Raw genomic sequence first — 13601 nt, forward strand, 5'->3', positions numbered from 1 at the left:
GATTAAGTGTACTTGCGTTGTGTAATTTGTGTGCACTTGTCTAATATGAATGAATGTTTTGTTGTCAATGTTTGGCTACCTGATCTGTTGAAATTAGGTAATTGAACAAGAAGAAATATAATATCTTTTTTGAGGATAAAGAAAGTTCCAGAAATGTCAAGACTGTTGTCTGTTTCTCTTTATTACTACAGGCCGACTAGGATTAAGTTTGAGGCCTGTAACATCAACAGTGAGGACAAACCCAGCCTGCCTCTCTCCTTCCACACTGAGTCCAAACCTACAGTCACTGGGTCCTGATTGACAGTCGAGTCCAGTTTGCACCGCAGGTACCAGAGATGGCATCAGTGAAGCTGGAAGACTGCAGTCAAACACTGGAGCTGAATGTCAACATGAAAGACGAAGAAGAGGAGGAGAAGATTGGGAAATCTGTTTCTCATGGTAAGAGCAGGTTCATTCCAACTTCCCAGTGTACATGAACAGTTGCAGTAGAACTGTTTCATGATGAACTGTTTCAATGAGAAGGTAGATGTTATTTCATGCTACTGAGACTTGCATGGATGACACCAGTATAGTCTGTTTTGGAATGGGTGGCCAGTAATAAACTGACCCTGAACATCTAAAACTAAGAGCCTGTATTTGGTACAAATCATTTCCTAAGTTCTAGACCTCAGCTGAATCTGGTAATGAATGGTGTGGCTGTTTAACAAGTTGAGGAGACTAAATTACTTGGCATTACCTTAGATTGTAAACTGTCATGGTCAAAACGTATAGATTCAATGGTTGTAAAGATGGGGAGAGGTCTGTCTGTAATAGATGCTCTGCTGTTTTGACACCACACTCCAAAAATCAAGTTCTGCAGGTTCTAGATTTGTCTTATCTTGTTTATTGTCCAGTCGTGTTGGTCGAGTGCTGTAAGGAAAGACCTAGTTAAGTTAATAAGTATATAGGTTAAAGGTTAAGAACTTTTGTGAAAGAACACAGTTTGAAAGATATGGCATACAGAAGCAAACCGGATGGACATCATGAAAATGATCGGAGAGGTTGAGGAGTAAAAAAACGTAGGCTACGTTGCCTTTTAAAATGTTTTTATGTAATGTTTCATGTTTTGTGTGGACCCCAGGAAGACTAGCTGCTGCTTTTGCGACAGCTTATGGGGATCCTAATACAATACCAAATTACCCAAATACCAGTATTGCCAGCATGTGTTTTATTAACTGGGCTATCTGGAGTGCTCAGAGAGTAGACTAAAGAAGTGAAGGCGACAAACTGCCAGTAATTAGAACTTCTATGAAATGAGTCTGTGTAGTTACTAGGCTTGGGTGGTATACTGGATACCAGGATATTTGGAAAAAGCCACTGGATGGGGTTTCAATACAGCTGAAACTGTTTTCTTGAAGTTTTTCTTGATTAATTTGAATATTTGTAGCTACTTTTTGAGTAAATACCTGCAGTCAACTTGTGCAATACGTTACGAGATAAAGAACATTACGTCACATTATTATGTAGCTTACGGTAGTCCCCAGTCAACGAGAAGAGACCGGAGCCTTGTGAATCACTCTCTGTCGTGCAGCATGCGCCAGGTGATCTAATTACAGTATGGAATTCACAACTAAATATTTGCCAGCTAGATATCTAATAAATATTAAGTTAATAGTCTACAATGTGCTAAATGCTCTGCAGTTGTCCATTTGGTTTGCTAATTTAGTAGTTAGTTAGCTGTCTAGCTAAGTGGTTAGCTTCTTTCCAAAATCAAGCATCCCCTTGCTAACAGCAGAGAATCCCCTCCTGGATCAAGACCCTTGCTGGCTAATATTAGTTTTGTGTGGGCAGCAAATTGTGAGAAGTGTTTGAGTTACTTGTATTGTTGAGGTCAGAAACTGTACAAAATGTTTGCAATGCACTCGTTAGCATTTAGTTAGCGTTCTCTATGATGATTCCTTAGTACTAGTTAGCATTTTGTTGGCATTCTGCTCACAACGTTTTTTGGCCTTTGAATATTAGTACTTTTAAAATAAATACCTGTAGTCAAGTTGTTCGCTAGGTAATAGATAAAGCACATCGCGATCATAATTTCGCCTGTTAGATAATTTTTCATTATGAAGCTTTCAGTTAGGTTCTGAACAAACTGAGTAAAAACTCAAACGACATCTAGGAAAAGCTCAAACTAAGTTTATTCACCCACAGGGTCAAACAGCTGCAAAGACAAAGCATGATTACACAAGCACATATATTTATAACCTCCTTCTAGACGGGGTCAATACATCTCTGATGCTAGTCAGGAACTTAATTGGTTCTTCTCACTGGTGTAGTCATGGCCCTGCCTGATGCTAGAACCTTCGTGGGCGTGAAAGTGTATGCGTGTGAGATAGGACTGTAGTAGGAGGGTCGTTGTGGTGGGCCCCTCTGGCCCCCCTCCCAGAGGTTTCTACTCACTTCATCTGTTGACATGACCTCGAGCTGGATTCCTTGCTCCTCCCTAGTTCCGCAACTGGCCTGCCTTATCAGGAACTGAAACTAGACTGTTGTCCTTTGCCTCCCTCCTTATGAACAGAATATTTCTGCACTTCCCCTTGACAGGTTTTTAGACATTTTAGCTAAATAATAAAAAATTGAAATATCACATTTACATAAGTATTCAGACCTTTGACAGCGATTACATCATTGAATCTTCTTGGGTATGATGCTACAACCTTGGCACATCTGTATTTGGAGAGTTTCTCCCATTATACTCTGCAGATCCTCTCAAGCTCTGACAGGTTGGATGGGGAGCGCTGCTGCACAGCTATTTTCAGGTTTCTCCAGAGATGTTCGATTGGGTTCAAGTCCGGGCTCTGGCTGGACCACTCAAGCACATTCAGAGACTTGTACCGAAGACACTCCTGCTTTGTCTTGGCTGTGTGCTTAGGGTTGTTGTCCTGTTGGAAGGTGAATCTTTGCCCCAGTCTGAGGTCCTGAGCGCTCAGGAGCAGGTTGTCACACTCTGGCTCCGGGACTGTGTGTTAGAGCCAGGGTGTATTTCATTTGGTGGTGTTGGGTATGGGTGAGTTTCATTTGTTTGTGTTTTTGGTAATTGGTCAATGACTCCCAATCGGAGGTAACGAGTGTCAGCTGTCGGCTCGTTATCTCTGATTGGGAGCCATATATATTCTGTGTGTTTTTCACCTTGTGTTTGTGGGTTTTTGTTCCAGTGTTCCATGTTCCGTGTTTCAGTATTTGTAACTTTTGGACTTCACGTATCGTCATTTGTTGTTTTTTCGTGGTTGCTTTATTTAATAAAGTCATGTTCACTCAACGCGCTGCGCTTTGGTCCGCTCATTTTGAAGACGATCGTGACAGAAAAACCCACCATCAAAGGACCAAGCGGCGTGTCAAGCGGCAACAGTATCCACCTGTCAAGGATTCATGGACATGGGAGGAGATATTGGATGGAAAGGGTCCTTGGGCACAACCGGGAGAATATCGCCTCCCTCGTGAAGAGCTGGAGGCAGCCAAAGCCGAGAGGAGGTGGTATGAGGAGGCAGCACGAAGGCGAGGCTGGAAGCCCGTGGACGAGAGGCAACCCCAAGAAATTTTTTGGGGGGGGCACATGGCTTGGGCGACTGAGCAGCAGGAGGCTGCCACAAGGCAGATGCAGAAGGCTACCAGGTTAAGGGGGCTGACGGAGGCAGAGAAGGGACGGATTCAGGAGGCTACCAGGTTAAGGGGGCTACTGGGAAAAGCAGGGAAGGTAGGTGTAGAGGCACGGCGAGAGGTACTGGGGTGTGTAACCAGTCCGGTCCGGCCCGTTCCTAATCCCGAGGTACAGCCAGTAGTGTGTGTTCCCCGTACGGTACGGCCTGTTCCGGCCCCTCGCACTAAGTGTACGGTGCGCGTCGCCAGCCCGGTTCGGCCTGTTCCTGCCACCCGCACCAAGTGTACGGTGCGCGTCGCCAGCCCAGCCCGGCCTGTTCCTGAGCCTCGTAGGAAGCATACGGTGCGCGTCGCCAGCCCTTTCCCACCAGTGCCTACACCACGTACCAAGCCTCCTGTGTGTTCCCCGAGTCCTGTGCGTCCTGTTGCTGCTCTCCGCACTAGGCGTTATGAGAGTCCCCAGGGTCCAGCATGCCCTGTTCCGGCTCTCCGCACTAGCCCTTATGTGCGTCCCCAGGGCCAAGCATGCCCTGTTGCTGCTTCCCGCACTAGCCCTGAGATGCGTGTCCTCAGCCCGGTACCTCCAGTTCCGGCACCACGCATCAGGCCTACGGTGCGTCCCCAGGGCCAAGCATGCCCTGTTCCGGCTCTCCGCACTAGCCCTTATGTGCGTCCCCAGGGCCAAGCATGCCCTGTTGCTGCTTCCCGCACTAGCCCTGAGATGCGTGTCCTCAGCCCGGTACCTCCAGTTCCGGCACCACGCATCAGGCCTACGGTGCGTCCCCAGGGCCAAGCATGCCCTGTTGCTGCTTCCCGCACTAGCCCTGAGATGCGTGTCCTCAGCCCGGTACCTCCAGTTCCGGCACCACGCATCAGGCCTACGGTGCGTCCCCAGGGTCCAGCATGCCCTGTTGCTTCTCCCCGCACTAGCCCTGAGATGCGTGTCCTCAGCCCGGTACCTCCTGTTCCGGCACCACGCACCAGGCCTACGATGCGCCTCAGACGGCCAGAGTCTGCCGTCTGCCCAACGGGGCCTGAACTGCCCGTCTGCCCAAAGGCGCTTAAGCCGCCCGTCTGCCATGAGCCTTCAGAGCCGTCCGCCAGACCGGAGCCGCTAGAGCCTTCTGCCAGACAGGATCAGCCAGAGCCTTCCGCCAGACAGGATCAGCCAGAGCCTTCCGCCAGACAGGATCAGCCAGAGCCTTCTGCCAGACAGGATCAGCCAGAGCCTTCTGCCAGACAGGATCAGCCAGAGCCTTCTGCCAGACAGGATCAGCCAGAGCCTTCTGCCAGACAGGATCAGCCAGAGCCTTCCGCCAGACAGGATCAGCCAGATCCGTCAGCCAGCCATGAGCAGCTAGATCCGTCAGCCAGCCATGAGCAGCCAGATCCGTCAGCCAGCCATGAGCAGCCAGATCCGTCAGCCAGCCATGAGCAGCCAGATCCGTCAGCCAGCCATGAGCAGCCAGATCCGTCAGCCAGCCATGAGCAGCCAGATCCGTCAGCCAGCCATGAGCAGCCAGATCCGTCAGCCAGCCATGAGCAGCCAGATCCGTCAGCTAGCCATGAGCAGCCAGATCCGTCAGCCAGCCATGAGCAGCCAGATCCGTCAGCCAGCCATGAGCAGCCAGATCCGTCAGCTAGCCATGAGCAGCCAGATCCGTCAGCCAGCCATGAGCAGCCAGATCCGTCAGCCAGCCATGAGCCGTCCAGCCGGGATCCGCCAGAGCCGTCCAGCCGGGATCCGCCAGAGCCGTCCAGCCGGGATCCGCCAGAGCCGTCCAGCCGGGATCCGCCAGAGCCGTCCAGCCGGGATCCGCCAGAGCCGTCTAGCCGGGATCCGCCAGAGCCGTCCAGCCGGGATCCGCCAGAGCCGTCCAGCCGGGATCCGCCAGAGCCGTCCAGCCGGGATCCGCCAGAGCCGTCCAGCCGGGATCCGCCAGAGCCGTCTAGCCGGGATCCGCCAGAGCCGTCCAGCCGGGATCCGCCAGCCAGCCAGGATCCGCCATTTAGTCCGGTGCTGCCCCTTAGCTCGGTGTTGCTCCTTATCCTGGTGCTGTCCCTTATCCTGGTGCTGCCCCTTAGTCCGGTGCTGCCCCTTAGCTCGGTGCTGCCCCTTAGTCCGGTGCTGCCCCTTAGTCCGGTGCTGCCCCTTAGTCCGGTGCTGCCCCTTAGTCCGGTGCTGCCTCTTAGTCCGGTGCTGCCCCTTAATCCAGTGGGGTTAGGATGTAGGGTGGTCGATTGGAGGAGGCTACTTAAGTGGGTAGTGACTATGGTGGGGTGGGGATCACGACCAGTGCCAGAGCCGCCTCCGTGGAGTAACACCCACCCAGCCCTCCCCATTTTTTGGGTTAGGCGCGGTCGGAGTCCGCGCCTTTGGGGGGGGGTACTGTCACACTCTGGCTCCGGGACTGTGTGTTAGAGCCAGGGTGTATTTCATTTGGTGGTGTTGGGTATGGGTGAGTTTCATTTGTTTGTGTTTTTGGTAATTGGTCAATGACTCCCAATCGGAGGTAACGAGTGTCAGCTGTCGGCTCGTTATCTCTGATTGGGAGCCATATATATTCTGTGTGTTTTTCACCTTGTGTTTGTGGGTTTTTGTTCCAGTGTTCCATGTTCCGTGTTTCAGTATTTGTAACTTTTGGACTTCACGTATCGTCATTTGTTGTTTTTTCGTGGTTGCTTTATTTAATAAAGTCATGTTCACTCAACGCGCTGCGCTTTGGTCCGCTCATTTTGAAGACGATCGTGACACAGGTTTTCATCAAGGATCTCTCTCTGTACTATGCTCAGTTCATCTTTGCCTCGATCCTAACTAGTCTACCAGTCCCTGACGCTGAAAAACATCCCGACAGCATGATGCGGCCACCACCATGTTTTACCATAGGGATGGTGCCAGGTTTCTTCCCACGGGGCGCTTGGCATTCAGGCCAGTCATGTGCCTTTTACTGAAGAGTGGCTTCCGTCTGGCCACTCTACCATAAAGGCCTGATTGCTGGAGTGCTGCAGAGATGTTTATCCTTCTGGAAGGTTCTCCCATCTCCAGAGGAACTATAGAGCTCTGTTAGTGACCATCGTGTTCTTGGTCACCTCCCTGACCAAGGCCCTTCTCCCCCGATTGCTCAGTTTGGCCGGGCGGCCGTTCTAGGAAGAGTCTTGGGGGTTCCAAACTTCTTCCATTTAAGAATGATGGAGGCCACTGTGTTCTTGGGGACCTTCAATGCTGCAGACATGTTTTGGTACCCTTGCCCAGATCTGTGCCATGACACATTCCTGTCTTGGGGCTCTACAGACAACTCCTTCGACCTCATGGCTTGGTTTTTACTCTGACATGCTCTGTCAACTGTGGGACCTTATATAAACAGGTGTGTGCCTTACCAAATCATGTCCAATCAATTGAATTTACCAAGGATTGGCTCCAATCAAGTTGTAGAAACATCTCAAGGATGATGAATGGAAACAGGTTGCACCTGGGCTCAATTTCGAGTCTCATAGCAAATGTTCTGAATACTTATGTAAATAGGGTAGTTCTGTTTTATTTTTAACATATTAGCAACATAAAAAAAAAAAAACTGTTTTCGCTTTGTCATTATGGGGTATTGTGTGTAGATTGCTGAGGATTATTAGTTTTTTTATCCATTTTAGAATAAGGCTGCAACGTAACAAAATGTGGAAAAAGTCAAGGGGGTCTGAATACTTTCCGAATGCACTTGTTAGCAGTTGATGTTATTCTTCAATAACACAGACCCCAAAGGAAATTAGGGGGAGAAAAATATATTTATTCAAAAAAGAACCAATCATTGTTATGCTGGAAAGTAGATTGTAGATGTTTATTCTTCCCTGTCCTCAGTGTTTTCCCACTGAACAAAGAGACAGGATGTAGTTAATACCCAAGCCTTGCCTGTGGTTGACCAATTGTTCCATTTCGGAAATTGCATTCACGAATCAATGTAACTGTTTTTAGTCTTTGCTGTAATAAAGGCTTAACAATAAAACATTACAACAGACTCTCTGGTACGCTTATAATTTATTTACTATTTAGTGCGCTTCAACCTGTCAGACAAGCTCAGTGCATATGGTGGATTTGATTACCTGGATGTGCGTATATTCTTCAGCTTTTGTATTTGATTTGATTAAAACACACCATTCACCCTCTGAATGGCACACATACACAATCCATGTCTCAATTGTCTCAAGGCTTAAAAGTCCTTCATTAATCTGTCTCCTCCCCTTCATCGACACTGATCTGAAGTGGATTTAACAAGTGGCATCAATGAGAGATCATAGCTCTCACCTGGTCATTATATTCCTGGAAAGAGTTCATAATGTTTTGTACACTCAGTGCATATCACACCAATTGACTTTTTTAAAATGCTGTTCACACAGGAGACAATGTTGAGACATTCTCTACATCCAGAGAGCAACAGCAGGAAGATCGCAGAGCTAAGAGGTCTCACCACTGCCCACATTGTGAGGAGATTTTCCCAATTCTATCAAAGCTAAAACTACACCTAAAAATACACACAGGAGAGAATCTGTATTCCTGCACTGACTGTGGGAAGAGCTTCACAACATCACAGGCTCTGACAGTTCATCAGAGAGTGCACACAGGAGAGAAGCCTTACTCCTGCTCTGACTGTGGGGCAAGTTTCTCTGTACATGACAAGTTAAAATCACACCAACGGATACACACAGGAGAGAAGCCTTACTTCTGCTCTGACTGTGGGGCAAGTTTCTCACAACTGGGCACCTTAAAACAACATGAACGTAGACATACAGGAGAAAAGCCTTACTCCTGCTCTGACTGTGTAAAATGCTTCACAACATCAGCTGAGCTAAAAGTTCATCAGAGAACACACACAGGAGAGAAGCCTTACTCCTGCTCTAACTGTGGGAAGAGTTTCTCTCGACTGGGCCACTTAGAAAAACATGAACGTATACATACAGGAGAGAAGCCGTATTCCTGCTCTGACTGTGTGAAATGCTTCACAACATCATCTAAGCTAACAGTTCATCAGAGAACACACACAGGAGAGAAGCCTTACTCCTGCTCTGACTGTGGGGCAAGTTTCTCTCAATTGGGCCACTTAAAACAACATGAACGTATACACACAGGAGAGAAGCCTTACTCCTGCTCTGAATGTGGGAAGAGTTTCTCTCGACTGGGCAGCTTAAAAACACATGAACGTATACACACAGGAGAGAAGCCTTACTCCTGCTTTGCCTGTGGAAAATGCTTCTCGACATCATCTCAGCTAACAGTTCATCAGAGAACACACACAGGATAGAAGCCGTTTTCCTGCTCTGACTGTGGAAAGATTTTCTTTTAAATGGGCCATTTTAAAAAGACACCAAGGTAAATATAAAGGAGAGAAGCCTTACCACTGATCTGACTGTAGAAAATGTTTTAAAACAACAGCTGAGCTAAAAGGTCATCAGAGAACACACACAGGAGAGAATCCTTATTTCTGTTCTTAATATGGCAAGAGTTTCTCCCGATTGGGCAACGTAAAAACACACCAACGGTTACACACTGGAGAGAAGACTTATTACTGCACTGACTGTGAGACGAGATTCTACAGATTGGGCAATTTAAAAAGACACCAACGTATACATAAGAAGTGGTAGTGGATTGGATCAAATGAAGAAAGTGTAGAACACTATTGTAATCCTTTTTTTTTTTTTGTGGAACCAATCCAGGCTTGTCCAGGATTGGTTCCACAAACATGACAGTAAATTCAGGTTACTGCAGTGGCCTTCCGAGGCACCAGATCTCAATCCAATTGTGCATCTGTGGGAGGAGATGGAATGAGCTATTCGGAGTAGAAATCCACTACCACTCAACTTGACACAACTGTGGGAAGCATTGCAGTCAACATGGGCCAAAATCCCAGTGGAACGCTTTCGACACCTTGGACAGTCCATGCCCCGACGAATTGAGGCTGTTCTGAGGACAAAGGGGGATGCAACTCAATATTAGGAAGGTGTTCCTAATGTTTTGTACACTCAGTGCCTTTGGAAAGTATTCAGACCCCTCGACTTCTTCCACATTTTGTTAGGTTACAGCCTTATTATATTATTGATGAAATAAAACATTTTCCTCATCAATCTACACACAACAGCCTTTTTTAGAATTTTTAGCAAATGTATTAAAAATAAAAACCTGAAATACCTTATTTACATAAGTATTCAGACCCTTTTCTATGAGACTTGAAATTAAGCTCAGGTACAACCTGTTTCCATTAATCATCCTTGAGATGTTTCTACAACTTGATTGGAGTCAATCTGTGGTAAATTCTATTGATTGGACATGATTTGGAAAGGCACACACCTGTCTATATAAGGTCAAAAAATGATACTGGGCCAAGAAACATGGAGAGAAGAAACTGCCAGATGTGTCATAATAGGACACACATTTGATATGGAACATTGGATACATTCAGCAGGGTTGGAAAAAACACAGTCAAACACGTTTTAAATGTATTGTCGGAAGGGCTGTGGTCACCATTCAGAACAGACCCTAGGAAACACACAGTATTAAATAGAGCCATGACTACATGGAACTCTCTGCCAGGTAACTCAAACTAGCAATAAAACCAGATTCAAAAAACATAAAATAAAATAAACCTTATGGCACATAAAAAAAATAACAGGAACTTTTAGCTCAGCTGATGTTGTGAAGCATTTTACACATATATGTATATACTGTATTCTATAATATTCTACTGTATCTTAGTCCATGCCGCTCTGTCATTGGTTGTCCATATATGTATATACTGTATTCTATAATATTCTACTGTATCTTAGTCCATGTCGCTCTGTCATTGGTTGTCCATATATGTATATACTGTATTCTATAATATTCTACTGTATCTTAGTCCATGTCGCTCTGTCATTGGTTGTCCATATATGTATATACTGTATTCTATAATATTCTACTGTATATGCCGCTCTGTCATTGCTTGTCCATATTCAGTTGAAGTCGGAAGTTTACATAGACTTAGGTTGGAGTCATTAAAACTCGTTTTTCAACCACTCCACACATTTCTTGGTAACAAACTATAGTTTCTATACACAATTCCCCAAAATGACAAAGCAAACACAGGTTCTTAGGAATGTTTTTCACATTTATTAAAATCTGAAATACCTTATTTACATACAGTTGAAGTCGGAAGTTTACATTCACTCCACACATTTCTTGTTAACTATAGTTTTGGCAAGTCAGTCAGGACATCTAGTTAGTACATGGCACAAGGACATTTTCCAAACATTGTTTACAGACAGATTATTTCACTTATTCACTGTATCACAATTCCAGTGGGTCAGAAGTTTACATACACTAATTGACTATGCCTTTAAACAGCTTGGAAAATTCCAGAAAATGATGTCATGGCTTTAGAAGCTTCTGATAGGCTAATTGACATCATTTTGAGTCAATTGGAGGTGTACCTGTGGATGAATTTCAAGGCCTACCTTGAAACTCAGTGCCTCTTTGCTTGACATCATGGGAAAATCAAAAGAAATCAGCCAAGACCTCAGAAAAAAAATGGTCTGGTTCATCCTTGGGAGCAATTTCCAAATGCCTGAAGGTACCACATTCATCTGTACAAACAATAGAATGCAAGTATAAACACCATGGGACCACGCAGTTGTCATACCACTCAGGAAGGAGACGCGTTCTGTCTCCTAGAGATGAACGTACTTTGGTGCGAAAAGTGCAAATCAATCCCAGAACAACAGCAAAGGACCTTGTGAAGGTGCTGGAGGAAACAGGTACAAAAGTATCTATATCCACAGTAAAACGAGTCTTATATCGACATAACCTGAAAGGCCGCTCAGCAAGAAAGAAACCACTGCTCCAAAACCGCTATAAAAAAGCCAGACTACAGTTTGCAACTGCACATGGGGACAAAGATTGTACTTTTTGGAGAAATGTCCTCTGGTCTGATGAAACAAAAATAGAACTGTTTGGCCATAATGACCATCGTCAATTTGTAAGTCGCTCTGGATAAGAGTGTCTGCTAAATGATGTAAATGTAAATGTTATGTTTAGAGGAAAAAGGGGGTAGGCTTGCAAGCCAAAGAACACCATCCCAACCGTGAAGCACGGGGGTGGCAGCATCATGCTGTGGGGTTGCTTTGCTGCAGGAGGTACTGGTGCACTTCACAAAATAGATGGCATCATGAGGAAGGAAAAATATGTGGATATATTGAAGCAACATCTCAAGACATCAGTCAGGAAGTTAAAGCTTGGTCGCAAATCGGTCTTCCAAATTGACAATGACCCCAAGCATACATCCAAAGTTGTGGCAAAATGGCTTAAGGACAACAAAGTCAAGGAATTGGAGTGGCCAATACAAACCCCTGACCTCAATCCTGTAGAAAATGTGTGGGCTGAACTGAAAAAGCGTGTGCGAGCAAGGAGGCCTACAAACCTGACTCAGTTACACCAGCTCTGTCAGGAGGAATGGGCCAAAATTCACCCAACTTATTGTGGGAAGCTTGTGGAAGGCTATCCGACACGTTTGACCCAAGTTAAACAATTTAAAGGCAATGCTACTGTAGTGTATGAAGAATTATGACTTTGCTAATGTTTTCAAGTGGAACCTGAGAGGATGTTTATTCAGTTTTACAGGGAGACGTTTTAGAGTGACACCCCATAGAACAGAGGAAGTCTGTTTGTTGGAGACAGGTGATTGGACAGTATGGGGAACCACCCATATATTGGTAAAGATTATAAGTACTGGGTTGTAACAAAGAAGATCAGAACAGACATATTCTTTTGGGACACTGTTCTCCGGATGCTGCAGACGTCTGTAAACTTATGCTGAAATCTTGTGATATAAATAAAACTTATAATCAAAGCACAGTATAAGCGGACTCCTTGGTTTCACAGCATAATTAGCAACGTTAACTCGACACTACACTACCAAATACTAATTGAGTGTATGTGAACTTCTGACCCACTGGGAATGTGATGAAAGAAATAAAAGCTGAAAGAAATAATTCTCTCTACTATTATTCTGACATTTCACATTCTTAAAATAAGGTGGTATACCATAATTTGCAAATAAATTCATAAAAAATCCTACAATGTGATTTTCTGGATTTTTTTTCTCAATTTGTCTGTCATAGTTGACGTGTACCTAAGATGAAAATTACAGGCCTCTCTCATCTTTTTAAGTGGGAGAACTTGCACAATATGTGGCTGACTAAATACTTTTTTTCCCCACTGTACCTTTAATGTATCCAGCAGGCATCTCAGAAGCCACAGGCTCATCAAGCAGGGATGGCAGCTCTTGGTCTAAAATATAAGAACAAATCATGCTGTTATTTAACCTTTCTACATTTACAATTTCGAGATCAATATCTTGATTTGTTAAAGAAACCTGATTCTGATGCTCTGTCTTGGCCAGCTTCTTCCTGGCTGCCACTTGGACTAACTGAGAAAACAGAAGGAAAAACATGAAGACATACTTTGCTTTTGAAACTGGCACAGAACCAAACGTGAAGGGATGTCAGTCAGGAGCTCAGTGGGAAGGTTCATGAATCCCAACAAAAATAAATGCTAAGCATTATTTATTTATTTATTTATTATGCTTTTAGTTTGATGGCAAATCCATACAGATATTTACAAACATGGCATCACACTTGTGTTTTACCCCAGAAGAATAGGGTGATTTCACTACTGTTGTAAATACAAGTTTCACCCATACACAGCACCACAACTATTTGGAAAGTTCTAACAGTATGCACAAAGTAGTAAAATGACTTTAAATAAGCTAATATGCAAAAATATGATGGTAATTGTATTATTTTGAATGGCTTTGAAAGGTTTGTAAAGCTATAATACTTCATACAATTCAATTGTTTACCCTAAAACTAATTGTTTACCCTAAAACTACAACCAGACACTTACTGTCGCTCTGGCTTGAGGTGGCACATGGCCTCAAGTCCTCTGCATCTGCAAC

General features: G+C 45.1%; 1 protein-coding gene across 1 annotated transcript; it reads left to right on the top strand.

The window, feature by feature from the left end:
• The first annotated feature begins 293 nt into the window (after nucleotides 1-293).
• Nucleotides 294-9008, top strand: LOC311114312 (uncharacterized protein). Its single transcript, XM_084189575.1, has 2 exons — nucleotides 294-438; nucleotides 8017-9008. The coding sequence occupies exons 1-2, from the start codon at nucleotides 336-338 to the stop codon at nucleotides 8916-8918; spliced, it is 1005 nt and encodes a 334-aa protein (XP_084045701.1). The 5' UTR covers nucleotides 294-335; the 3' UTR covers nucleotides 8919-9008.
• Nucleotides 9009-13601: the final 4593 nt, after the last annotated feature.

The sequence above is a fragment of the Coregonus lavaretus genome (genome assembly GCF_964263955.1).
Source record: "Coregonus lavaretus genome assembly, contig: HAP1_SCAFFOLD_1436, whole genome shotgun sequence".
NCBI classification, from domain to species: Eukaryota; Metazoa; Chordata; class Actinopteri; order Salmoniformes; family Salmonidae; genus Coregonus; species Coregonus lavaretus.

What these genes read in the sequence shown, in the direction of transcription:
- LOC311114312 (XM_084189575.1), top strand. Translation starts at nt 336, where the DNA reads ATGGCATCAGTGAAGCTGGAAGACTGCAGTCAAACACTGGAGCTGAAT. An exon ending in TGGGAAATCTGTTTCTCATG is followed by an intron (nt 439 to 8,016) that starts GTAAGAGCAGGT and finishes CTGTTCACACAG; the next exon opens with GAGACAATGTTGAGACATTC.